We start from the raw sequence: 26,661 nt of genomic DNA, 5'->3' as shown, positions 1-26,661 counted from the left end.
CTTCTTCAGATTTCTGAAGAAGGGTCTAGGCCCAAAACGTCAGCCTTCCTGCTCCTCTGATGCTGCTTGGCCTGCTGTGTTCATCCAGCTCTACACATTGTTATCTCAGTCACATTGTTCTTTGATTCAGGACATGATCTGTAAATATTTACTTGTATTTGAGTGTCTTGCATCCTAGTTAACTTGGTGGCAATAATGATCCTGTCCTAAGGAAAGTGTGGTCTCTCCAAGTGTATCACTCATTACTTGATTGGAATTGCAGTGGCTGATCTCCTTGTCATTGTCTTCGATGCCATAATGTGGATCACTGTTCCAATTTATTTACCCCTAATTCATCCGTGAGACTTACTCCCATGTGTAGTGTTTTTTCTGCCCTGGGGTCAGCAGCCACAGTGATTTGTGTCTGGCTCACAGTCACATTCACACTTGTTATGAGAGATTGAAGACAATATTTTGTACTGAGAGAACTGCAGCAGCATTTCTAGGCACTGTGACCGTGCTGGTCTACCTGGAGTCTCTACCGTGGTATTTTATATATGAGCCACGATACATCATTGATAATACTCCATGGGGTTGCATTCAGAATTCGTGTTATTTCAGTTCCCCTGCATGGGCTGCATTTCAAATGTTTAATTATATCTTAACTCCTTCTGTGCCACTCTTTCTGATCTTGCTGCTCAATGTGCTGACTGTCAGGCGTATTTTAGTGAGCAGTCAAATCCGTCGGGGTCTCTGTGGTAAAAGAAGTGGAGAGAAACACAAGGATGTGGAGAGAGAAAACCAGTGGAAGTACATCACTTTGTTTTTCAGTATATCTGGCAGTTTTGTTCTCTTGTGAGTGACCAAGGTTGTGTACAATATTTATGCACAAATTAGAGATATACGATTTTACGACTCCTACACAGACCCTTGCTTTAGCACAGATTGCACAGCGAAGATGCTGCAAGTGCTCAGCTCCTGCACCAACACGTGTTTTCATGCTGCACACCAGGCTAAATTCAGGAAAGAGCTGAAGAATGACATACCCCTTCAAGCAAATCACTAAATTATGGAGTTAGTCGGAACTGCCGATGGTGGAGTCTGTGATAACAGGGTGTAGAGCGGAATGAACACAGCAGGCCAGGCAGCATCAGAGGAGCAGGAAAGCTGATGTTTCAGGTCTGGACCCTTCTTCAGAAATGGGGGAGGGGAAGGGGGCTCTGAAATAAATAGAGAGAGTGGGAGGCGATGATAGAATTTGGATACAGGAGCAGATAGGTGGAGAAAGACAGGTGAAGGAGGTGGGGATGAAGCCAGTAAAGGTGAGTGTAGGTAGGGAGTTAGGATGGGGGTTGATCAGTGAGGAGGGAGGGGCAGGTAGATGGGAGGGAAGACGGACAGCTCAAGGAGGCTGGGATGAGGCTACTGTAGGAAGTGGGGGTGGGGGTTGGTCAGTGAGGTTGGGAGGAGCGGATAGGTGGGAGGAAAGATGGACAGGTTAAGGAGGCGGGGACGAGGTGCGCTGGTCTTGGGATGAGTTCGGGGGAGGGGAGATTTTGAAGCTTGTGATGTCCACATTGAGACCATTGGGCTGCAGGGGTTCCCAAGTGGAATATGAGATGCTGTTCCTGCAACCTTCCGGTGGCATCGTTGTGGCACTGGAGGAGGCCCAGGATAGGCATGTCGTCCAAGGAGTGGGAGGGGGAGTTGAAGTGGTTTGCGACTGTTTGTCAAGAACTGAGTGTAGGTGTTCCACAAAGCGGTCTCTAAGCCTCCAATTGTTTTCCTTGGTAGTGGGGTCAGATTTCAGGTGGCAGAAGTGGCGGAGAATGATGCATTGAATCCGGAGGTTGATGGGGTGATACATGAGGACAAGGGGAATTCTGTCTTTGTTGTTAATGCGGGGAGAGGGTGTGATGGCTGAGGTGTAGGAAACACGAGCAATGCACTAGAGGGCGTTTTCGACCACAGTGGAGGGGAAATGAGCTCCTTGAAAAATGAGGACATCTGGATGTCTGGGAGTGGAATGCCTAATCTTGGGAATAGATGTAGTGGAGGCGAAAGAATTGGGAATAGGGGATGGCATTCTTGCACGAAGGTGGGTGAGAGGAGGTGTATTCCAAGTAGCTGTTGGAGTCAGTGGGCTTGAAATAGATATCAGTTTCCAGGTGGTTACCAGAGATAGAGACAGAGAGGTCCAGAAAGGAGAGACAGCTATCAGAAATGGTCCCGGTGAACTTAAGGTTGGGGCGGAAGGTATCAGTAAAGTGGATGAACTGTTCGGGCTCCTCATGGGAGCACGAGGCGGCGCCCATACAGTCATCGATATAACGGAGGAAGAGGTGGAGGATGGGGCCATTGTAGCTGTGGAAGAGGGACTGTTCCACTTAACCTACAAAGAGGCAGGCAAAGCTTGAGCCCATGCGGGTACCCATGGCCACTCCTTTCATCTGTCAGAAGTGGGAGGAGTTGAAGGAGAAGTTGTTAACGGTAAGGACGAGTTTGGTTAAGCGGATAAGGGTGTCAGTGGAGGGGGACTGGTTGGGCCTGCGGGAGAGGAAGAAGCGGAGAGCTTTTAGGCCATCTTCATGGGGAATGCAAGTATATAGGGACTGGACGTCTATTGTAAAGATGAGGTGTTGAGGACCAGGGAATTGGAAGTTTTGGAGGAGGTGGAGGACGTGGGTCGTGTCACGGATGTAGGTGGGGAGTTCCTGGACTGGGGGAGAGAAAATGGAGTCAAAATAAGTGGTGATAAGTTCAGTGGGGCAGGAGCAGGCAGAGACAATGGGTTGACCAGGACAGTTGGGTTTGTGGATTCTGGGAAGGAGATAGAAACGGGTGATGCGAGGTTGGGGAACGATGAGGCTGGAGGTGTGGGTGGGAGGTCACCTGAGGTAATGAGGTTATGGATGGTCTGGGAGATGATGGTTTGGTGGTCAGGAATGTGGTCATGATCAAAGGGGCGGTAGGAGGAGGTGTCGGAGAGTTGACACCTGGCCTTGGCCGTGTAGAGGTCAGTGCGCCATACTACAACTGCGCCTCTCTTGTCCACGGGTTTTATAGTGAGGTTAGGGGTTGGAGCGGAGGAAACAGAGGGCTTTACGTTCTGTGGGGGAAGAGGTTGGAGTGACTGAGAGGGGGTGGAGAGTTTGAGGTGATTGATGTCGCGATGGCAGTTGGAAATGAAGAGGTCAAGGGAGGGTAGGAAGCCTTGTGGTGGTGTCCAGGAGGAAGGTGTGTGTTGGAGGCTGGAGAAAAGTTCAGTAGATTAAAGCTCACGATTAAAGAAATAAGCACGGAGGCAGAGGCGGCGGGAAACTGTTAGTTGTCCAGGTGTGAGTGGTATTCATTGATATTTGAGTGGAGGGGGATAAAGGTGAGTCCTTTACTGGGGACTGACCGTTCATCCTCAGTGAGGGGGAGGTCTGGGCGGATGGTAAAGACCTGGCAGGGCTGAAGGCTCGTGTTTACTTTGGAGCAGCTGGCTGTGGGGGCGGTGGGCGGAGTGGCTTCGGCATTGGTGGTGGGCAAGGCGGCGCCGGCAGGTGAGTCCTCAATGTTGGCAGCGGTGTCGGCGTCGGCAGGTGCGTCCTTGACATCGGTAGTGCTTTCGGTCTGGGCAGCGGAGGCGGCAGTATCAACGATGTGGATGGCGCTAGCCATACCCGAAGTGGCGTGCCGGGCGTCGGCAGATGTGACATCGTCCGCGGGTGCCTCGAATTGGCCACATGGACAATGGTTGCGGGAACATTGTGGGGAAGGTCCTGGGCAGGGTTGGGGATTTGGGTGGGGTTGAGTGGAAGCAACAAGGGGAAGTAGAAACGTGAGTTGAGGTTGTTGATCCTGCGAAGAATGATGAAAAACAGGAGAGGTCCTTTGCAGGTCTGGGAGAGGCGGGCTCTGAGCTGGGGTAGGCTTGATTGTATGGTTAGGAGAAGCCGGCGCATTGCTGCGAGTGTGTGCTTGAGGAGTCGCAGAGAAAAACGTTTTTGGAGGATCGGAATGTTCTCTATGTAGCAGTCATTGTGGTCCGTCTTTTCTCCCATTTATCCGCTTCTCCCTCCTCACTGACCAACCCTCATCCCAACTCCCTACCTACATTCACCTTTACTGGCTTCATGCCCGCCTCCTTGACCTGTCTGTCTTCTCTCCACCTACCTGCTCATCTATCCACCTTCTATCATCGCCTTCCCCTCTCTCTATTTATTTCAGAGCCCCCTTCCCCTCCCCCATTTCTGAAGAAGGGTCCAGACCCGAAATGTCAGCTTTCCTGCTCCTCTGATGCTGCCTGGCCTGCTGTGTTCATCCAGCTCTACACCTTGTTATCATTAAATTATGGAGTAGATTGAAGAGTTTGAAACAGGTGAACTAAATTTCACTTCCTATTCCAAAACCTACAATTGCCACGGGGTAAAATATTAAGTTATCACCTTCACAGTGTCCAGTCTGATTATGTTTGACGAAAAAATCGATTTATTACAACACTTGCTGTGTGGACACTTCATGAATCGATGTCCAAAAGCAAAAATGGGCAAATGAGAGTTCAGACAAATGCCAACTAAGAGCATAGAAAACTGTGGAGAAAACTGACCATCTCTGTTGTGGGATTAGAATTTAAGGGACTGCGAATATCAACAAAGATACGACGATTGCCTGAATGTGTAATAAAATGCTGACAATTGAGCATCACTCTGAAAAGTTGACTCTTTCCCGAACGTTCCTGCCAAAAATCGGAAATATTTCCCATTTTTTCTACCTTTATCAGCCGTCTTGACAGCTGAACTGGATTACTGTTAGATCAGAACTTATTCAGAGCAGTGCCATTTCAGGAATTGTCAGGCAAATTGCAAAGAGGCAGAATAACAGCTTTGATCCTGATCAATCTCTCTGCAGATCAGAGAGAACACGTGGTTAACTGTAGTCCTTGTTCTGAAGGTGAGAAATCCAAAATCTCCCCTCCCTCTCTCCTGAATAGAACAGGAAATAAATTTTCCCTAGTATTATTTTCTGATGTGGCGCTGAGCAGAGATAAAATGCATCAAAGCATGCAAGATCCTAAACAGTTTTAACCGCACTTGGAAAAAAATGTTTCCTCATTTGGGTTTGTGGATTCTGAGGGGTCATGGGGTGCTACTGTTTTAGAATTACAACTTGCCCTGATGTGAGATGAGGAGAATTTTTGTTTTCTCTGAAGGTTGTGCAAGATTGTTTGGATGTCTGTTATTGAATATTTTTAGAGGAAAGAGATTCATGATAGTAATGGTAATGAAAGGAAAATTGGGAATGCGTAATTTGAAATACAAACAAATAAGCCATGATCTGATCAAATGTCGGAACAGGCTTGGGGATAACGATACACTTCTGTTTTGACTTCGTATGTTGTACGTTCATAAATGTTGTTAGCTCAACTCCAATTCGTGGTGCCCACCCACATCTTAATGAATTCACGTGAGCAGTTATAGCAATAAGATCATTTAAATTCCATCCTGATTTGTGGTTGAGAGAAAGGAGACATTTTCTTGAATAGCTACAGTCCATATATGGACACCACATATACAGCATTATGACAAACCATTTTAATTGCGTCTTAGTCATGTGTTCCCTCTCCCCCAAACTCACACCGTTGAGAAGGAGGAAACCAGGTCTGGAATCTGTGGTTTGAATTGTTCTACCATTCTTGCTCTGCATGCTATTTGTCCTTAAATAATAGATAACAGAAGAAGGATTCGGCTTTTCAGACCTTTGAGCCCCCTCTGCCAAATAACATGATCATGACTGATCATTGAACATAGTCCACTGTGCCCATTGTCTCCCCAATACACTTTGTTCTCTTTAGCCCAAAGGACTATATCTCACTCCTTCTTGAAGATATTCAATGTTGAGACCTCACTTGCCTTGAGTGGCAGAGAATACTACAGGCTCACCACTCTCTGTGTGAAGGCATTACTTCTCATGTCAGCCCTAAGTTCCCTCTCCCATATAATTCAACTGTGACCCCCTTGTTCTGGAGGGCCCATCATCAGAGCATCCTCCTTGTGATTGCCCTGTCTAGTCCTGTTTGAATTTCTTCAGTTTCAATGGAATACACATCGAAACATTCTTGTAAACTATGGTGAAAATAATCCGAACAGATCTAATCTCATTTCATGCATCAGTCCTTCCACACCTGGAATCAGTCTAGTAAACTATCGTTGCACACTCTCCGTAACCAGAACACCATTTCTCAGATAAGGAGACTAAAACTGCACAGGATACTCACGCAATGGTATCACCTAAGCAATGTACAATTGCAACAAAAACAAAGTTGCTGGAAAAGCTCAGCAGGCCTGGCAGCCTTTGTGAAGGAAAATACAGAGCTAACATTTCGGGTCCGGTGACCCTTCCTCAGAACAGTTGTAATTGTTTATCTTGAAACGAAAATGCTCGAGCAGAGATTGGAAAGCATTGTGCAAGATGATGAGGTCAGATAAACAACACCCGTTCTCATTAGCAGACAGTGTAACGGCTAATTGGATACAGACTTTAGGTTTTGAGGAAGAGTTGTGGGGAGGGCGTCAAGTGGTGAGTGGTTATGAGTTTGTTACTCACATGGATGTTAAAAGCAGCAATCAGGAAGCCACTTGTTAAAGATTTTCTGCAGGAATTTGCCTCCTGCTACATTATAATTACTCTATGACCTCAACACCTTCAATAAAAGTTGAGTTCACATACACAGGACAGCAGAGCACCACAACACCTCCATCTCCAACAAAAATCCAGATGACCCAAACTGAAATTCAGTCAATGGCAAGACCCCACTTCAACAAGTTTAATCAGAGGTTTATTTTATTCATGTGACGTCAGTGTCACTGAATCGGCCAACATTTATTACACATCCTTAATTACCCTATGTATGAGACAACCTGAAAGGTTCCCTCTAGCCGGAAGGCGGATAAGATTCAAGCACATCACTGTTTGGCTGGAGTCATGAGTTGGCCAGACCTGGTAAATATGGCACTTTTCCTTTCCTAAAGTTTATAAGTGAACCTGATGGGGTTTCAAGCCAATGGTTATATGGGCACCATGAAACTTGATTTTTGATTCCAGATTTTATTAAATTCAAATTTTACAAGCTGCATTGGATTGAATTTGAGCGTATCTCTGCAAAATGTTTGGCTGTTCTGCATTAACGTATTCAAGAGCTGACACGTTATAGCACTTGTTGCTAATGGGATCAAAGGTCATGGTATGAAAGCATGTACAGACCATCAGCCATGATCATGATGAAGGCGGAGCAGTCTTGATGGGCCGAATAACCTCCTTCTGCTCCTATTTTCTCTGTTTCTACATTTTCATTCCAAGCTCACTAACATTATCACTGTTCCACCAGGCAGAACTTGCGGATTAAGAATTGCATATTAGTTTCTATTTTTCTGAATAGAAGGCAAGAAAATAAACTTCCAAAACATTAGCTGTGATGTTAAATGCTTTGGCCCATTAGCAATGTTAGTTGACTGGGATGACTGTGGTAAATTTTAGGTCAGTGGTTTAGATCCTGCTGTGACAAATGAATGTGAATGTGATTTGAGCTAAACGTGTTCTTATGTTGAAGAACCAAGCCCCTGATCCATGTGACTGGGACAACCACTCATCCACCTCATTAACCCAGTCAGACTGAAGAGCTATCAGTGAGGGCTCACCAGGACAAAAAAATAGATATTGTTGTAAAAGCTCAACAGATCAGGCAGCATCTGTGGAGAGACATCAGAGTTACCATTTTGAATCGAGTGCACCTTCCTCAGAATGGGTCACTCAGATTTTACAGAGTTTACCAGGATGTTGGCATTCACATCATGAATTAAATGTTAAACCAGATAGTCAGAAAAACATTATGCAGTAAAACGCAGAATGAAATGCATTATTTGAAAGATATACAGCATTTAATATTTGAAATCTATGCATGACTACAATTGGCACATTTTCCAGGTAAATGTCGTGGAGAATTTACATTGAGTACAACCCAAGCTACAACTGCCAGCACGTATGTGAAAGGAAAGTGTCAGGAATTGTACTCAGTATCTCCTCGGTAAGCAATAATGATGGATGACATGATATGATGGGCCATTCCAGAGTTGCTAGCTCATGCAGTCGTCAAGTCATACGGCACAGAAATAGACTATTCACTCCAAGCATACATACCAACCACATTTCCCAAGATAAACGAGTCCTATTTGTCTGCACTTGGCCAATAGCCCTCTGAATCTTTCCTGTTCATGTATCTGTACAAATGTCTTTTCAATGTTGTAACTATACCTGCCTCTACCACATCCTCTGGCAGATTATTCCAAATACCCACCACCCTCTGTGTGAAACAGATGTCCCTCAGGTCTCTTTGAAAATAATCCACTCTCTTTCTTTAAACAAATAGCTTATAGTTTTGAACTATACTACTCCATGGAAAAGACCATTGCCGTTCACCTTACCTACGTTCCTCATGATTTTATAACCCTATATGACGTCACCCCTCAACCTTTTTATTTCCAGGAAAAAAAGTTCCAAGACTCGCCAGCCTCTCCTTATAACTCAAACCATCTAGTCCTTGCGACATCCCTGTGAAACTTTTTTACAAGCTCTCCAATTTTAAGCCTATCCTTCCCATACTAGGGTGACCAGAACTGTACACAGTGCTCTAAAAGCGGCATCACTAATGTCCTGTACAATCGCAACATGACATCCCAATTCCTATATGCAATGGTCTGAGCAATGAAGGCAAGTGTGCCAAATGTCTTCTTTACCACTCTGTCAACTTTGTTGCAACTTTTAAAAAGCAACGTACCTGCAATCTTCGGTCTCGCTATTCGACAACATTCTTCAGGGCCTTTTCATTAACTGTGTCAGTCCACAGTTTTCCTTCGAGCAGAGAAGGCTGACGGGTTCTAATTTGGGTGTACAAAATAACAAAGGAGTCTATGAGTTTGACATGGAGATTTCCCTTTAGTATAGGGTTCAGTAACCTGGAGGAATAAATTTAAAATAACGAGCAGAAAATTTAGAAAATTTGCATAAAACTGTTTTCACTGAGAGGTTGTGGGTATGTGCAACTCATTGTCTAAACAGCTGGTAGCAGAGTAACGCCTTAAGTCATCTAAAAAGGACTTCAAAGAGAATTGGAAATGAAATAACATCCACAGTTTCAGACCAAGTGCTGCTAAATGAGATTAGAATACATGTTTGATGACCAATCCATACTGAAGGAGATGTAGCGCTTTTGTGGCACTGTGAATGGACATTCGTTCCAGAGACTCGGGCCCTCAATCTTACCATGGCAAGGAGGTAATTTGAATTCAATCCTTAAGGAACTATTAGTGCCTATCTGTAACCAGTTCAATCCGCAAACTCATGGCCTGACATATCTCCCACTCAGCCATTCCCATCAAACAAGGGGATCACCCCTGGTTCAATAGAGAGCACAGGACGGCATGCCAGGAGAATATCTGGAATTCGGGTGTCAACCTGGTGAAGCTACCAAACAAGACTAGTTGAAAAACCACATACACAGTAGTGATGGATAGGACTAGACAACGCCACAACTAACGGAACAAATCTAACTCCTGCCATGTCCAAGCCTGAATGGTTGTGGGCAATTCAACAACTCACTGGAGGAGGAGTCTCCACAAATGTCCCAATCCTCATTGATGGAAGAAAAAAAATGTCTTCACGTAGGGAGTGAGTCAACCCCCTTCGCAAGCGCAACTACAAGAAGGACAATAAATGCTGCTCAAGCTATTGACATGCACATCCCATGAATGAAGATTTTTTTGAAAACCCACGACAGAATATTTATTTGAAATTAGTTTGTTCAAGACTTGGTAAAATATTCCTCCTTGAATTGATTGCAGATGTGTGAAACCAATTGAAGTATGGAAATTAAGTTAAATGCCAGGTATTATTTCCTCTTACCAAGAAAAGCCGAACAATGTGTATTGTATTTAGTTTTAGGCAAGAGTCCTGGGTAATAGATAAATTTCACAATTTTTGAATCATTGTCTTTGGAATTTCATTTTCTGGCCAGAGCAACCGTCTAAATATTATTGGAAAGTGTGAGTGAATCTTTAATTCCAGATAATACAATTTGCTTGTCTTGAATGAATTGTTCTATTTTGTATTTTCAATGAATGTTTGTTCGTTTGAATTAGATCTCTGGAAAGATAAGTAAAATTGGAATTTTGGATGGTAATTTATTCTGCTTAAATCTGTGAAAACCGATGTCAAAGGGTTTGGAAAAGGTAAAATCTAAAAAGGAAATAGACTTTTCCTTTTCTCACAAAGGAAATATAACACATGGCCCTCATCTCCTGCCTAAGAGGAAGAGGGAGGTTTTGAAACGATTATTTCCAAGAGACATGTACAAACTATTGCATCAGCTCAGAGAATATTGGTATTCAATATATATAATTTTCATTGATACATGGACTAATTATCCCATTCTGCTTGAAGAGGGATGGATGGATATATTTTCCTTATTGATTTCTTTATTTACCAATGTATTCAAATTTCTGAATATGTCTGTGCACTTCTGGCGTTGCAGCTATATAGACTGAAAGTTCATGTTGGGCCTGATGACGAGATTGATGTCTCCAATGATATTGTTGCGAAGTTAGGCAGACAGGGCAAGACAAAAACACAACTTGTGAATTGGGAGGCGGGAAGTTACAATTTGGTGTTTGTAAAATGTTGCGGGGGGAAGCATTGCATGGTCCCTTTAGAGGCCATTTGCTTTTTCTTTGCTGAGAGATTTGAAGTGGATATCTGTGAGCAGCAGATTGAAAGATTGCAGGTACACAGAAAGCATCTGAATTGAAACATTTGTACCAGAAGGCCATACAGTTTGCAGGCCAAGCAGCAGGTTGTTATTTTTTACTGAGACAACAAGCTTTTGCATTTCTGAGGAAGGGTCAACGTTAATTCTGTTTTCTCCTTCACAGATGCTGCCAGACTTGCTGAGCTTTTCCAGAAACTTTGTTTTTGTTCAAGCTTTTGCATTTAGCCAATTAATTTGAACCAGGCACTTCGATATCAAAAACCTATTAAATTTAAATCTGATGGTTGTGACAACTTATGGCCAATCATATTGCAAGTAATTTTGACATGTCATCAAAGCTGTAAAAGAAGGGGGCAATTGGACAAAGCACAGAGCTAATTCCCATCTGCTTGATCTAACAGCCACCAGGTCTCAAGAGAGAATCGCTGGTTCTCAGAGACTCATCTCTGTCTTATAGAAAGCAACTTCTAAATAACAAAGGAACCCATGGCACAACTATTTAATATTCCTGACAGAAGAATTGACTGAGAAGGCATTCCTGGCAGAAGACTTGACAGAGAAATCATAGAAAATTCCAGAAGACGTATAACCTGGCATTAATTTCGAGAGGCTAAATTCATTTTTCTATATAAGCGGGTCTCGTGTTTATTGAAACAGCATATCTTTGGAATCTTGCTTTATTCAGGAATTGTTAGTAGTTAGCAGGCGTTTATTCGGTTTGCTAATTACATAGATAATTTGTTGACTATTAGAGTTAGATAAATAAATTGTAACTTGATGATTTTATAATGAGTGTCAACTCCACAGGAGTTCTGCAGGGGAATGTTCTAAACCCAAACATCTCCAACTGCTTCATCAATGACCTTCCCTCGATCATAATGTCAGAATTGGGATGCTTGATGATGATTGCACAATGTTCAGCATCATCACGACTCCTCAGAAAACAAAGCAGTCCTTCATCAAATGCAACATATTCTGACAATATTGAGACTTAGGCTAAGGGGTGGAAAGTGATATTTCCACCACATGACAAGGGACAACCACCTCCAATAGTAGAACAACTATCCACTGCCCCTTGATGTGTTACCATTCAACTGAGTTACCATACTGAGTATCATCCCTTAAGAGTACCTGGGTCTAAATCGCATGTTACCCTTCATTATGATATTGTGGGTCTATCTACAGCACATCGTCTGCAGCAGTGCATGTAAGCAGTTCACCAGCTGCTCCTCAACTGGCATTTTGGGATGACGATAAAGTTTGAACCAATTAGTGGTGCCCAAGTCCCACGAGTGAATTTTTAAAAAATGGCAAAAACTTGCCTGTCAGACAACATTAAGTCCCAATATTAAAATGAAGAGGCAGAGAAAGAAAGAGCCTACTCCATTTCTAAGTTAATTGTATAACATAGGCTTCAGTGCAGAGTTGGGTTGTGGTTTCGATTATGGTTAGCCTTAGGGTTGGGGTTAGAGAAGAAGGTTTTAATTGCCTCATTGCAAAATGCACCAAGTGCTGTCATTGGAGTTGGGTTTCAGGGTTGGTATATGTGCATATGCAATTCTCCACCTTACAAGTAAATCATAAACTGCGTAAGCATTAACTTCAAAACTTTGCCTTCACCAACTGGCTGTCAAACACTTACCTTACGGGATCCCACTACCTCAAATGGAGAGACAGACGCCAATGCCTTAGAAGAATGAAGTTTATATCTTTATCTGGGAATCTGCAGAACCAGAATGAATTTGTGTTTCTGGATTCTGAATGACTTCCAGAGCAGTAACAATTAAGTTAACTGAAATAAAAAGGACCATGGTTTACAGAAGAAAAAAAATCGAAATGAATGCATTCAATATTTATGGGATAAGTCCTTTGCAGCATGCACTTTTAGCTTCATTGCATAATGGTGGAACTAATGTTGACTCCTGAAGTTTCGCATGGTTGTGTCTTGCCCACCATAATAATCACGTCAGAGCTGTTGACATAATGTGTTTGTTCAAGTTGGTGTTACTAATGGCGATGTCAGGTGTAACTACGTCACTGGAAGCTTACACTCTATATATTTTGGATCGATTTGAATAGATCAGTTCACAGTTCCTACCAGAAGTGTGAGACCCAGAACAACTGAAGTTATTGCTAATCTCAGAAATGGCATATCTAATTGTATGGCAAATAGAAGATGTTTTCTTTCCTCTTATTTCAGCCATTGGTGTTCCTGGTAAGCTGTTATCGCAAGTGTTCCTGATGAAAATTGGTGATAATTTTGCTATCAAATTGTCAATACTTATCAGAGTGTATTTTGCACAAACAACTTTTCGAATCATTAAATGCTGCCATTATATCTGCTCCTTCACCCTTCAAGGAAATTCAATTTATTCTTAATGATGGAGTATTAAACTCCTCTGCTTATTTTATTTGCTTCTGCTATGGATTCCAAAATGTTATGTTGGTAATTGTGTTTCAAGTGTGTTATTATTGGAAAGCATGTTTTACGTCAGTCTTGCATATAAATTCTGGACCTTTTGCCCGACTTTGTGTTACATTGTTCTTTGATTCAGGATAAGATCTGAAAATATTTACTTCTATTTCAATGTCTTCCCTCATAGTTAACTTGCTGGCCCTAGTGATCCTGTCCCGAGGAAAGTGTGGTCTCTCCAAGTGCGTAACTCAGTACTTGATTGGAATGGCAGTGGCTGATTTCCTTGTCGTTGTCTTTGATGCGATATTTTCGATCACTGTTCCAATTCATTTTCCACATTCATTCGTGAAAATTACTCCCGTGTGCAGTACTTTTTCTGCCTTGGGGTCAGCAGTCACAGTGATTTCTGTCTGGCTCACAGTCATATTCACTTTTGACCGATTCGTGCCCATTTGCAATGAGAGATTGAAAACAAAATTTTGCACTCAGAGAACTGCAGCGGCATTTCTAGGGACCGTGATCGTGCTGGGCTGCCTGGAGTCTCTACCCTGGTATTTCACATTTGAGCCACGATATTTCATTGATAATATTCCATGGGGCTGCACCCATAAACTGAGTTATTTCAGTTCCCCTGCATGGGGTGCACTTGAAATGACCAGCTACATTTTAACCCCTTGTGTGCCATTCTTTCTGATCTTGCTGTTCAATGTGCTGACTGTCAGGCGTATTTTAGTGAGCAGTCAAATCTGTAGGGGTCTCCGTGGACAAAGAATTCGAGAGAAAAACGAGGATGTGGAGATGCAAAACTGGTGGAAGTCCATCGCATTGCTCTTCAGTATATCGAGCAGTTTTGTGCTCTTGTGGGCAACCCAGCTTTTCTATAATATTCATGCGCGAATTACAGATGTCCGATTTTACTACGACTCCGACGCAGACTCTCACTTTATCACAGATCGCACAGCGAAGATGCTGCAAGTTCTCAGCTCCTGCACCAACACTTGTATTTATGCTGTGATCCAGGATAAATTCGGGAAAGAGTTGAAAAATGTAATGATATACCCCTTCAAGAGAATCATTAAATCATGTAACATTTTGAAGAGCTTGAAACTAGAGAATTAAATTTTCACTTCTTATTCCAACTTCGCCAATCGCCCAGGGGGAAACAAGTAAGTTATCAGCATCACAGTCTTCAGTCTGATCATGTTTGTCCAAAAAAATTATTCATTGCATGTCTTGCTGTGTGGACGGTTCATGAATGGATCTCCCAACACAAAGTTGGGCGAATGGGAGTTCAGACCTGATACCAACTAAGGCCGGGAAAACGTGGAGAAAGCTGCCCATCTCTGCTTTGGTAATAATAGAAAAGGGTCTCAGAATTTCACCAGAGATATGACAATTGTCTGAATACATCCAATACAATGCTGACAATTGATCATTAGTCTGAAAAGTTGACTGTTTCCCGAACATGGCTGCCCAAAGTTGGAATGATATCCCCCATTTTCTACCTTTATCAGCCAACTTTAGAGCTGAACTGGATTACTGTGAGATCTGAATTTCTTCAGAGCAGTGCTCTTTCAGAAATTGTCAGGCAAATGCCAAAGAGGCAGAATATCAGCTGTGATCCTGATCAAAATCTCCGCCGATCAGAGACAACACGTGGTTAGCTATAGTCCTTTTTCTTAAGATGTGAAATCCAAAATGAACTATCCCTCTCTCCAGAATACAACAGGAAATCAATGAGAGCTAATATTGTTTTCTGATGTGGCTTTGAGCAGTGATCGAATGCGTCGCATCGTGTAAGATCCGAAATGTTTCTTCTGTGGAACGAATGTTTCTTCTTTTGGGTCTGTGGAGACTGAGGAGTCACGAGGGGTGTCGCTGTTTTCGAATTAGCACTTGTGATTATCTGAGATGAGGAGACTTTTAGTTTTCGCTGAGGGTGGTGCAAGAACATCGAGCATAGAACAGTACAGCAGAGTACAGGGCCTTCGGCCCACCATGTTGTGCTGACATTATTCTACTAAGATCAATCTACTCTGCATACCCTACATTTTACTGTCCTCCATGTGCCTATCCAAGAGTCGCTTAAAAGTCTGTAAAGTATCTGACTCCACTATCACTGCCGGCAGCGCATTCCACACACCCACCACTCTCTGTGTGAAAAACCTACCTCTGACATCTCCCCGATACCTTTGTTCAATCACTTAAAAATTATGCTTCCTCGTAATAGTCATTTCCACCCTGGAAAAAGTCTCTGACTATCCACTCTATCTATGACTCTCATCATCTTGTAAACCTCTATCAAGTCACCTCTCATCCTTCTTTGCTCCAATGAAAAAACAGCCCTAGCTCCCTCAACCTTTCCTCATAAAACCTGCCCTCCAGTCCAGGCAACTTTCTGGTAAATCTCCTCTGCACCCTCTCTAAAGCTTCCACATCTGTCCTATAATGAGGTGACCAGAACTGAACACAATATTCGAAGTGTGGTCTAACCAGATTTTTATAGAGCTGCAGCATAACCTCACGGCTCTTACACTCAGTTCCCCTGCCAATGAAAACCAACACGTCATACGCCTTCTTTAATACCCTGTCAACTTGGGTAGCAACTTTGAGGGATCTATGGACGTAGACCCCAAGATCCATCTGTTCATCCACACTGCCGAGAATCCTGCCATTAACCCTGTATTCTGCACTCAAATTCAACCTTTCAAAATGACCTCACACTTATCTGGGTTGAATTCCATCTGCCACTTCTTTGCCCAGCTCTGCATTCTGTCCATGTCCTGTTGCAACCTAAAACATCCCTCCACGCTGTCCACAACTCCACCAACCTTTGTGTCATCGGCAAACTTACTAATCCACCCTTCCACTTTCTCATTCAAGTCATTTATAAAGATCACAAACAGCAGAGTTCCCAAAAGATTGTACCTCACAGCAGAAATTAGTTGTGGGTAGGGTGTCTGTTGTTCAATATTTTTAGAGTGAAGGTAGGTAGATTCTTGATAGTAAAGGAAATGAAACGAAAATTGGGAATGCAGAATTTGAATCACAAACAAATAAGCCATGACCTGAACAAATGGTGGAGCAGGCTTGGGGATAATGGTATTCTCCTGTATTGAATTCGGATGTTTGTACGTTCATGAGCGTTGTAAGCTCAACTCCAATCTATTGTGCCTACCAACATAAAAATGAATTCACGTGAGCAAGGAGATCATTTAATTTCCATCCCGAATTGTGCTTGAGGGAAATGAGACATCTTCATGAATGGCTACATTCCATTTTTTATCGACACCACATTTGCAGCATTCTGAAGGGGGACAAACAATGTTAATTGCAACTTAGTCATGTGTTCCCTCTCCCCTACCCTCACACCATTGAGAAGGAGGAAACAGTTGCTGGAATCTGTGGTTTGGGCTTTTCTGCATTCTTGTTCTGCATGCTAATAGTCCTTAAATAACAGAAAGCAGAATCAGGATTAGGCTTTTCAGCCCTTCAAGCCTGCTCCACCAAACAAAATGATCATGGCTGATCATTGAACTTAGTCCCCTGTTCATACTTTCTCCCCCATGCACTTGGTTCCCTTTGGCCCAAAGATCTTTCTCTAACTCTTTCTTGGAGATATTCAATTTTGAGACCTTAACTGCTTTGTGTGGCACAGAATTCCACAGAGTCACCACTCTCTGTGTGAAGACACTTTTCCTTGTGTCAGCCCTAAGTTCCCTAGCCTGTATCATTGAAATATGACCCACTTGTTCTGGGGGCCATGAGAACATCCTCCCTGTGTTTTCCCTGTCTAGTCCTGTTTGAGTTTCTTCAATTTCAATGAAATACGCATCAAAACAGCTGTGCTGAATGTAACACTAACGGATCCATTCTCTTTTCATGTATCAGTCCTTTCACACCAGGAATAAGTCTGGTAACCTATCATCGCACAGTCTCCATAGCCAGAATATCATTTCTCAGACAGGGAGACTAAAACGGCACAAGATACTCAAAGAGTTGTCTCATCAAGGCCCTGTACAGTTCCAGCAAGACATCCCTAATCCTGTACTCCAATCTTTTTGCTCTGAAGGCCAACATCCCATTTGTCATCTTCACCGCTGGCTGCACCTGCATGCTTAATTTTGTTGACTGGCTTCGTTCCAGCAGTGAGAAATTTTAACTGCAAAGTTCGTTTGACGTGGTTGCAATTGTCTATCTTCAAACGAAGTACCTCGAGCAGAGACTGGAACTCGCTGTGCAATATTATGAGAGTAGATAAACAATATCCATTCTCACTGGCAAATTGTATAAGGAACAAGTGAACACTGATTTAAGGTTCTGTAGAAGTTTTGAGAGTGTAGGGTGATAAATGGTAATAAATCGAGCTTGTTGGCTCCATAGTTAAATGAAGCAGCAGTATCGAAACGATTTTAAAGATCTTGCACAGAGACTTGAAGGAATTAATCTGGACAGGCTATAGGTATCGAGTGGGTCATTAAGGCTGACTGGATTACTTACCAGAGAGCCAGTACGGACTCAGTATGTTGAATAGCTTCCCTTTATATTGTATGATTCTGTGAACTTATTCAAACAACTTTTATTAAAATTTGCTCTCATTTGCACAGGGTGGCCAATAATCCCAACACCTCTGTGTCAAAAAATCCAGAAAAAAGTGACTTGAAATTCAGTCAATGGCAAGGCTGCAATTGAACAATGGCTTATTTTAGTTGTGAGATGTAAGAGTCACTGTCAGGGATGAGGTTTTGGCCGTACCATATTTGCACTGGGAATGAGACAACTGATCGACTCGTTTGGGTCATTTCAGAGGGAAGATAAGATTCAACACATTACTGTTGTTCTGAAGTCACGTTGAGGCCAGGCTGGGTAAAGACGGTGTATTTCTTTTCCTAAAGGGCATTTGTGAACCAGATGGTATTTTATGTCAATGGTGACATGGGCTCCATGCAGTTAGCATTATGACTCCAGCTTTTGCTCATTTAAATTTTGGCATCTGCATTGGATAGGAATTGAACCTGTCTCTGTAAAATATTAATCTGTTCTGCATTCCTGGCCCAGTGACATCATCACTGTGCCATCAGACAGAACTTGCCAGCGGTCTGTTAAAAATTGAATATTACTGTGTTTGTTTCTTTCAAAATAGAAGACAAGAAAATAAACTTCCAAAACATTAGCTGTTATGTTAGGTTCTCTGGCCCATTATCAATATTAGTTGACCAGAAGGACGCAGTTCAGCTTGAGGTCAAGGGTTTAGATCCCACTGTGGGATTTGGTGAACGTTAAATTCCGATTCGGAGCCTGGCTTTGTAGTAAATGTTTTTTGTGTTTTCATCATTGTGGTTGGTGTCCTAACTGGGAAAGGGGATCCGATATCCCACCTCGAAGGTCATTAGGGAACCAGAACTGTTTGTCATTTCAACCCAGCAGTTCTAACGTCCTCCCTTTCCCATTCACTTTCTTATGTTCCATGACTTTTCATTGTCTTCAATTGCCCTGTTTGATCTGTCAATCTCTTCCTCTCTCTGTGGCTCTCTATTTATCTCCCTTTTTTCTTTCATCGTTTCGAATACTTTCATTCTCTCGAATAGAACATAGAACATAGAACAGTATAGTCCCTTCAGTCCACGATGTTGTGCCGAACTTTTACCCTAAACCTAAGGTCTATCTAACCTCCACCCCCACCTTATATTATCATCCATATGCCTATCTAATAGCAGCTTAAATGCCCCTAATGAGGCCAACTCCACTACCCTCTCTGGCAATGCATATCACACCTCCACCGCTCTCTGAGTAAAGAACCTATCTCTGACGTCTCCCCTTATCTACCTCCACTCACTTTAAAACTATGCCCTCTTGTAATAGCTATCTCCACCCTAGGAAAAAAGTCTCTGGCTATCCACTCTATCTATACTTCTGATCATCTTGTACACCTCTATCAAGTCACCTCTCATCCTTCATTGTTCAATAGAGAAAAACCCTAGCTCTCTCAACCTTTCCTCATAAGACCTTCCCTCCATTCCAGGCAACATCATGGTAAATCTACTCTGTACCTTTTCCAACGCTTCCACATCTTTCCTGTAATGAGGCGACCAGAACTGGGCACAATACTCCATATGTGGCCGAACCAGGGTTTTGTAAAGCTGGAGCAAAACTTCATGGCTCCTGAACTCAATCCTTCTATTAATGAAAGCTAACACACCATACGCTTTCTTAACAGCTCTATCCACCTGGGTGGCAGCTTTCAGGGAACTGTGGACATGAACCCCAAGATCCCTCTGCTCCTCCACGCTGCCAAGAGTCTTTCTGTTAACCCTGTATTCTGCTTTCAAGTTTGTCCTTCCAAAATGAATCACCTCATACTTTTCACGGTTAAACTCCATCTGCCACTTCTCTGCCCAGCTCTGCATCCTATCAATGTCCCTTTGTAACCTAGAATAGCCCTCTGCACTATACACAACTCGACCCACCTTTGTATCGTCCTCGAACTTACTAATCCACCCCTCCACTCCTATATCCAAATCATTTTCAAAAATCACAAAAAGAGTACTCAGAACAGATCCTTGTGGTACACCACTCGTAACTGAGCACCATGTTGATCCTTTTGTTTTCTTCATCGCTTGGACATGGTGTCACTCTCACTCTCTGGTCCAGCAATTATTGCTGAACCCCAGATGCCCCTTGACAAGTGGCGGTGAACTGCCTTCTTTCACCATTGTCGTCTGTGTGTTGCAGGGGCTCCCAAACAAGGCAGTCAGGCAGGGAGTTGTAGGATTTTGTTCCATAAATACTGAAGGTTCTGCAATGTATTTCCAAGTCAGGATGGCGAGTGTCTTGAAGGGAGTTGTGATGTTTGGCTTGAAAATGACATCTTCAAACGAGATTATTAAGGATTGTTTAAGAATTAATTGCTCATGGCATTGAATTGTCTGTGAGAATAGTCCAATTTTGCAGTTACACGGGGCCAACTGGTTTTGTTTCTCAGCCTATTTTAAAGGATAGAAAAGTGTTGTCGTCATCAAGAAATGGAGATTCAGCACAAAATCTTAGATTGTGAATAGTATTAACAACAGGTACTTTGCTGCAGTCATGACACCCCTCACCATCAGGCTAGGGTTCGCAAGACCAGTGCCACGTAATCTGACATAGATACAAGTGATATCTTCGCCAAGGTCTCCAAGAGATAGAAAACTACGTGGGAATCATTTGATTCTTTATACGAGCCAGCAGATTCACTCATTGAATTGCATGTGTCGCTACTTTGCAGTAAGTGGATTAAGTTAATGTATTTGCTTCATATTGAAGCGCACGTCTTCTTGTAGTCATCTCAATCAGATATTAAAAAAAAACATAAGGTGCTTTTATCCTAACATTGCACCTAATCAAAAAAGTACAATGCAATTCAAGGAACTTCAAGCAGGATATGAGCAAATCATTCAAGTTCAAGAAGGCTGCGGAAGTATTCCATGTCCCATAATGGTCCTCTCATGATGGATTCTGTCTGCAAGAGAGCTAGGTATCTAGGTTGTGGCTCTGTATGTTTTGGGGGCTATTTGGAACAATATCTCATGAGCTGCTCAATGTCAGGGAGGGCTATCTGCAGAAAATAGATTTCACAGCGCAAACCAAGGCTGTCGCACAAAGGCTTAATTCTGCTTAACAGCTTCTGGATGTTGTCTTGGGAGGTGGGGGATTTAAAGGAGGTACGCAGTACATTGCCCAGCCACAGCAGAATAGGAGAAAGTTGTACTGGTAGAGGTGCCTTGAATTGACCACAGCCCAGAATAATAAGCAGGTGAAATGTTGAAGGTGATCTCATAAAAGTGCTCTCTTTATTAGCTTCAGCTCAGTGAGAGAGAGAGAGGAAGACACCTACAGTGAAACCTTTGATGCTGCACGGGGTCTCTGGGTACTGAGTGAACGCAATGAGTGATTCAGAGACAACACAGTATGGACATAGAGGAACACAGCTGGACAGCTAGCATTAGAGGTACGGGAAAGTTGTCATTGCCAGTTGGAGCCCTTCTTCAGTAAGGGTCCTCTTTCTGAAGAAGTGTCTGGACCCAAGTCGTCAACTTTCCTGCTCCTCTTATGCTGCCTGGCTTGCTGTGTTCCTCCAGCTCCATTCTGTGATGTCTCTGACTGCAGCACCTGCAGAACCTGATAGGCTCTTGCTATCTCTCAATTACTGAATCTACTGGTCCACACGACATCAAAGAGTTGTCGATAATGAATTAGATGTGTGAAGCAATGGGGCATAGTCACAAACATTTTGCACAGTTGAAATTTAACCAGGTACAGCAGCTACAAGTCTGAGATTGATTGCCGATGGGGCGATCTTATATAATCCCTGAAATGCAGATAGAGGCCCCTTCAGTACATCAGCACTGTACCAACCCTTGGATTACTATCCATCCAAGGCCCACGCACCCACTCCATAACCCTATGTTTACCATGCCTACCACATCTAAGCCAGCCCTTCCCTGGACACTATCAGGCAATTTAACATGGCCAATCCATCAAACCTGCACATGTTTGGACTGTTAGAGAAAACCAGAGCACCTAGCCGAAATGCCCTCAGACATAGGGAGAATGTGAAAACGGCACACAGTCACCAAAGGCGAGAATCAAATCCAGGTCCCTGGTGCTGTGAGACCGCAGTGTTAACCGCTGTGCTAAACCCATGCTGACTTGAATGGAAAAAGCTAGGTTGATATGACTGATACTTGAATAAATAGGTAATCTTTTTGGAAACCAAGCAGTCAGTGTAATGTCATGATGATGTACTATATCTGCTGGTTCTGGAAAATAAATCATTGGATGTAAATCTATTTATACATCTTACTTTAACTATGTAGGCGAGAGAGAGAGAGACCAGCTTTTGCGTTTGATCGAGTTAATAAATCTTTTTTGTCTGGATGTGAATTCCTCAAATGTTTTCAGTCTCTGAACTAACTGCCACCCCTTCGTGATCTGGTTCATATGTATTTTCATTTGTTGGCTGCCAAAGTGCAGTCTTGTATCGTTTATGTTTTTTTCTCCGTGGAGCTCAAGATCTGGAGTGGCTTTAACTTGACGTGCCTTCAAGAAATTATCAGTAGTTGTGTCATCTGGAAGCAGAACAATCTGAAAATTCATGGCGTGGCATATCCCCGACTCAGCCAGTACCATCAAAACAGGGGATCAACCCTGGTTCAATGGAGATTTCAGGAGGGCATGCCAGCAGCAGCAGTAGGGTTCACCAGAAAATTAGGTGTTAACATAAAGCTACCAAGCAGGACTATTTTCCAAACAGCGATAAACATCAAGTGATAGACAGGGCAAAGGGATCCCACAACCAATGAATCTGATCTAAGTCCTGACATGTGTTTTTCTTCGTGGAGCTCAAGATCTGCAGCGGCTTTAACACATTGCGCCTTCAAGAAATTATCAGTGGTTTTATGATCTGCAACCATAACAAACTGCAACCTCATGGCCCGGCATATCCCCCACTCAACCAGGACCATCAAGCTAGGGGATCAACCCTGGTTCAATGGAGATTGCAGGAGGGCATGCCAGGGGCAGCACCAGGTTCACAAGAAAATCAGGTGTGAACCTAAAGCTACCAAACAGAACTACTTGCCAAACAGCATAAGCAGCAAGTGATAAACAGGGTAAAGAGATCCCACAACCGGTGGGTCAGATCTCATTCCAGCCATGAATGGTGGTGAGCAATTCAACAACTCACTGGAGGAGGAGCCTCCACAATTAACCCCTGTGCTTAATAATGGAAGAACTGGTAGAAGGCAGCGTTCACGAAGGCAGCTCACCACCACCTTCTCAAGGGCAACTAGGGACGGACAATAAATGCTGTTTTAGCCAGCAACAGTCACATCCCACAAATGAATCAAACAAACGACCTGCTACAGAGTATTTATGTGGAATTAGTCACTTATGGGCACGGTAAAATTTACATCTTGGGATTGGTTGCAGTCATGTGAAACCAATTGAAGGAAGGATTTTTTTTTTAAGTACCATAATTTATTTCCTTTTTCCTCAAAACGCTACACAACGTCAGTTGGATTTAGTTTAAGGGAAGAGTCTTGCAAATATTATTGCAATTTGTGACTGAATCTTTAAGCCAGATAATGAGATTTGTTTGACTTGAATGTACTGTTCTATGATCTATGTTTGTTAGCGTGAATCAGATCTCTGGAAATATAAGGAAAGTTGGAACTTTGGAGAGGTAATTCACGTGGCTAAAATTTGGGAAATCCGATGTCAAAGAATTTGAAGAACGTAAAATCTGACGAAGTAAATATACTTTTTCTTCTTTCAGAAAGGACATATGACACATGGCCCTTATCTTCTGTCCACGAAGAAGAGGAAGATGTTGACATAATTATGCCGAAGATCTTTGGATAAGCCATTGCATCAGCTCTGAGCATTTACATATTCAATATATGTAATTTTCATTTAACACAGATAAATGGGCTAATTAACTCATTCAGCTTGAAGTGGGATAGATCGATAATCACTCGTTTTTCAACATTGTTTCCCCATTAGCATCGAATTCCTGAAGATGTCTACACACTTCCTGTGTCACAGCTGTACAGGCTAAATGTTAATGTTTAGGTTGATGATGAGATAGACTTCTCCCTCGATATCACAAAGATTGAAACACGCCAAAGAGAAAACAGTGAACAGTGAATGGAGTTGCTGGTGTTTCCCCAACTGTTTCATCTCTGTCGAGTGAGGCAAAGCCAGTGTGTAATGTCACTCAGGAGCTGGAAAGGGTGGAAAAATGATTAGGACCGTTCGGCACATTTAAGGACAAGATCGGCAAGTCCCCTTCCCCTAAGTTATAGACCCCCTCTGTGAAATTTGCATTCACAGAATCACAGATTCCCAACAATGTGCAAACAGGTCATTCAGCCCAAAAAGTCCACACTGACCCTCTGAAGAGCATCCCACCAAGAACCATTCCCCTACACTTTCCCTTTAAACCTGAATTTCCCATGGCTGACACACTTAACCTACATGTCCCTGTACACTATAGGCAATTTACCATGACCAATTTACCTAGCCTGCACATCCCTGGAGTGCAGGAGGAAACCAGTGCACCTGGAAGAAACCCACGCAGAAACAGGAAGGATGTGCAACCACCACGCAGACAGTCGCCTGAGGTGGAATTGAACCCAGGCACCTGGTGCTGTGAGGCAGCAGTACTAAACACTAAACCACCATGCCACCCCATTACACTCACAAAGTGTAACCAGGCAAGGTACAATGAGAGCATCACTTATATTCAACAGAATCTGACTAAAACAGGAAGTCGTTGTAAATCATCACAAGTTCAAAACAGAAATCTTATTTCATTTGAAAGTTTAAAACACATTTATTTAAAAAGAATCTGCTATAGCCAAGATGCTGTGGATAAAAATAGTTGCGCTTGTTCTCAAAACAGAGATAACCTTTTTGAAAGGCATCCAATTTGAACATCAAACTTGAAATGAAAAATATTGTGTCCATGTACTTGCATTGTTTCTTTTTGAAGGTGGTCTTGAAAGAAAGATCTAGAAAACCTTTTCTGTAAGACAATAAAGATTCAACATAATACTTTGAGACGATCAGAAGGTTTTTTCGACAGCTTTTTAAAGGAATAATGTGAAACTGTGATATGACGTTTCATGGTGACTTGGGCTGTGCCTCTTAAGTTTGCGCAAGACCTCAGGTGGACTAAGAACCTATACCGGGAAACATTTACAGATTAAAGGTTCAACTTCGGTTATTGTCGTGTATTAGAAGCAGTTGGTTCAGATCCCACTGATTGCAGAAAAAGGTTCGGATCCAAGCTTGATGTGGCAAAATTGTTTGAGAAAGATTCACCTTGATTGGCTCAACAGTTTTTGGATTAGAAAATGGGTGCCTGACTGAAGTCATAAGTGAATACCAGGAAACTTCTCAGAAGGGTCTCGGGCTATAAGGGGCAAAAGCCCTGTTATTTGTTGACTGGGAAGCAACTCCACTATTCTGCAAGGCCCATCCTTAAAACAAAAAAAAAGGTTAAAACACACTTCCTACAGCCACAGTGTCGTCGCAGTAACTCCAACATAGATGTAAAGTGTTGTGCTAAAGAAGAAAAGATGGGCTGATGCAAATCTTTTGATACCTAAGGAGTACTTTAGGATACGGAATGTCCTGCCTGGATGTGTGGTGTTGGCAGGTTCAACTGAAGATTCGAGGGAGCATTGGAGATTACTTAAACAGAAACAAAGTTCAGGGTACAAGACACAGGCGAGAGATTGGCACGAAGTTAAAATGTTCAGGCAACCAGTAAAGATAAGATGGGCTGAATGGTCTCTTTCTGCACCATAACAATTCTAAAATTAATCAACTTTTGCAGAAACATGAAGAAACGGAATCACCCAGAGTGTGATGGGAAACTGGAACTCACTGCCTGTTAAAGGTGGTTGAAGCTGAAACCCTTCATAACGTTCAAAAACTATTTAGATGTGCACTTGCAATGTCAAGGCATAGAAAGCTATGGTAAAGTGCTGGAAAATGGAATTAGAATAGTTAGGACGTTGGTTTTGCCTGGCATGTATGTGATGGGCTGAAGGGCCATTTTCTGTGCCGTAGATATCTCTGATGCTAAGGTTGCTCATTTGGAAAAACGGGGCTGTTAAAGAGAACCAGTGTGAACAAGATGGACAAAATGGCCTGCTTCTGCACCATAACAATTCTGTAATTCTGTTTGAGAGATCTGAATACTCCATTTGCAGGGGAAAAACGCCCAGTTACACCATCAAGGAACAAAAACAGAACTTTCTGGAGAAAATCAGAAGATCTGGCAGTGTTAACGCTTCGGTTTTTCTTCAGAACCCTTGTGACTTCAGGGATCGATGGATCTGAACAGTATTAATCACTGCTGGCAACTGGACCGCCATTGTTTTCCTTGGAGGATTTTTTGCTTGTGGTTTTGGAATTGAAAGTTCGATGGGATCTCAGGAAAATAATTTTCCAGTTTTGCCTGGCATTGGCAGCAATTTCTCCAACTTTTTTTTTTGTTTTTATTTCAAATTTCCAGCATCCGTTTCATTTTAGTTTGTTTCATTTTAGTGTTTAACTCACTGTGACATCTCTCCCTTGTGTGCCTACCTTGAAGTTTTGCTCCACTCTCTGACAGGATTTCCATTCTAATCCTTCTTCTTGTTCATAATCATAAAATTCATTTCGCTCTCTGTGGCCTCTGTCTCCACCTATCGCATACACCATTTCTGCTGGCTGCTCCCCCCCTCCCATCTCCATCAACGTTGTCCTGTCTTCTGCATGCATGCCATTGTTTCCTTGCTACCAACAGTTCTGAAGACAGGTGATTGGACTTGAAACATTAAGCCTGTTTTCTCTCTGCACGTGTGCTGCCAGAACTGCTGAGATGTCTCCAGCAATTCCGGTTGGAGTCTAGCAATGGTAGATCTGTTAC

The 26,661-nt window shown here is 42.8% G+C and overlaps 1 protein-coding gene and 1 pseudogene across 1 annotated transcript; both read left to right on the top strand.

The window, feature by feature from the left end:
* LOC125487789 overlaps positions 1-1,058 on the top strand; it is a 13,260-nt pseudogene extending 12,202 nt beyond the window's left edge.
* An 11,870-nt stretch (positions 1,059-12,928) lies between these two features.
* Positions 12,929-14,318, top strand: LOC125487788 (probable G-protein coupled receptor 139). Its single transcript, XM_048620053.1, has 2 exons — positions 12,929-12,998; positions 13,387-14,318. The coding sequence occupies exons 1-2, from the start codon at positions 12,929-12,931 to the stop codon at positions 14,316-14,318; spliced, it is 1,002 nt and encodes a 333-aa protein (XP_048476010.1).
* Positions 14,319-26,661: the final 12,343 nt, after the last annotated feature.

The sequence above is a fragment of the Rhincodon typus genome, chromosome 45 (genome assembly GCF_021869965.1).
Source record: "Rhincodon typus isolate 14 chromosome 45, sRhiTyp1.1, whole genome shotgun sequence".
NCBI classification, from domain to species: domain Eukaryota; kingdom Metazoa; phylum Chordata; class Chondrichthyes; order Orectolobiformes; family Rhincodontidae; genus Rhincodon; species Rhincodon typus.
This window is presented reverse-complemented; position numbering and strand designations above follow the sequence as displayed.

Coding starts and splice junctions, on each gene's coding strand:
- LOC125487788 (XM_048620053.1), top strand. CDS start 12,929: ATGGCATATCTAATTGTATGGCAAATAGAAGATGTTTTCTTTCCTCTT. Junction 12,999..13,386: donor TTCAGCCATTGGTGTTCCTG/GTAAGCTGTTAT, acceptor CTTCCCTCATAG/TTAACTTGCTGGCCCTAGTG.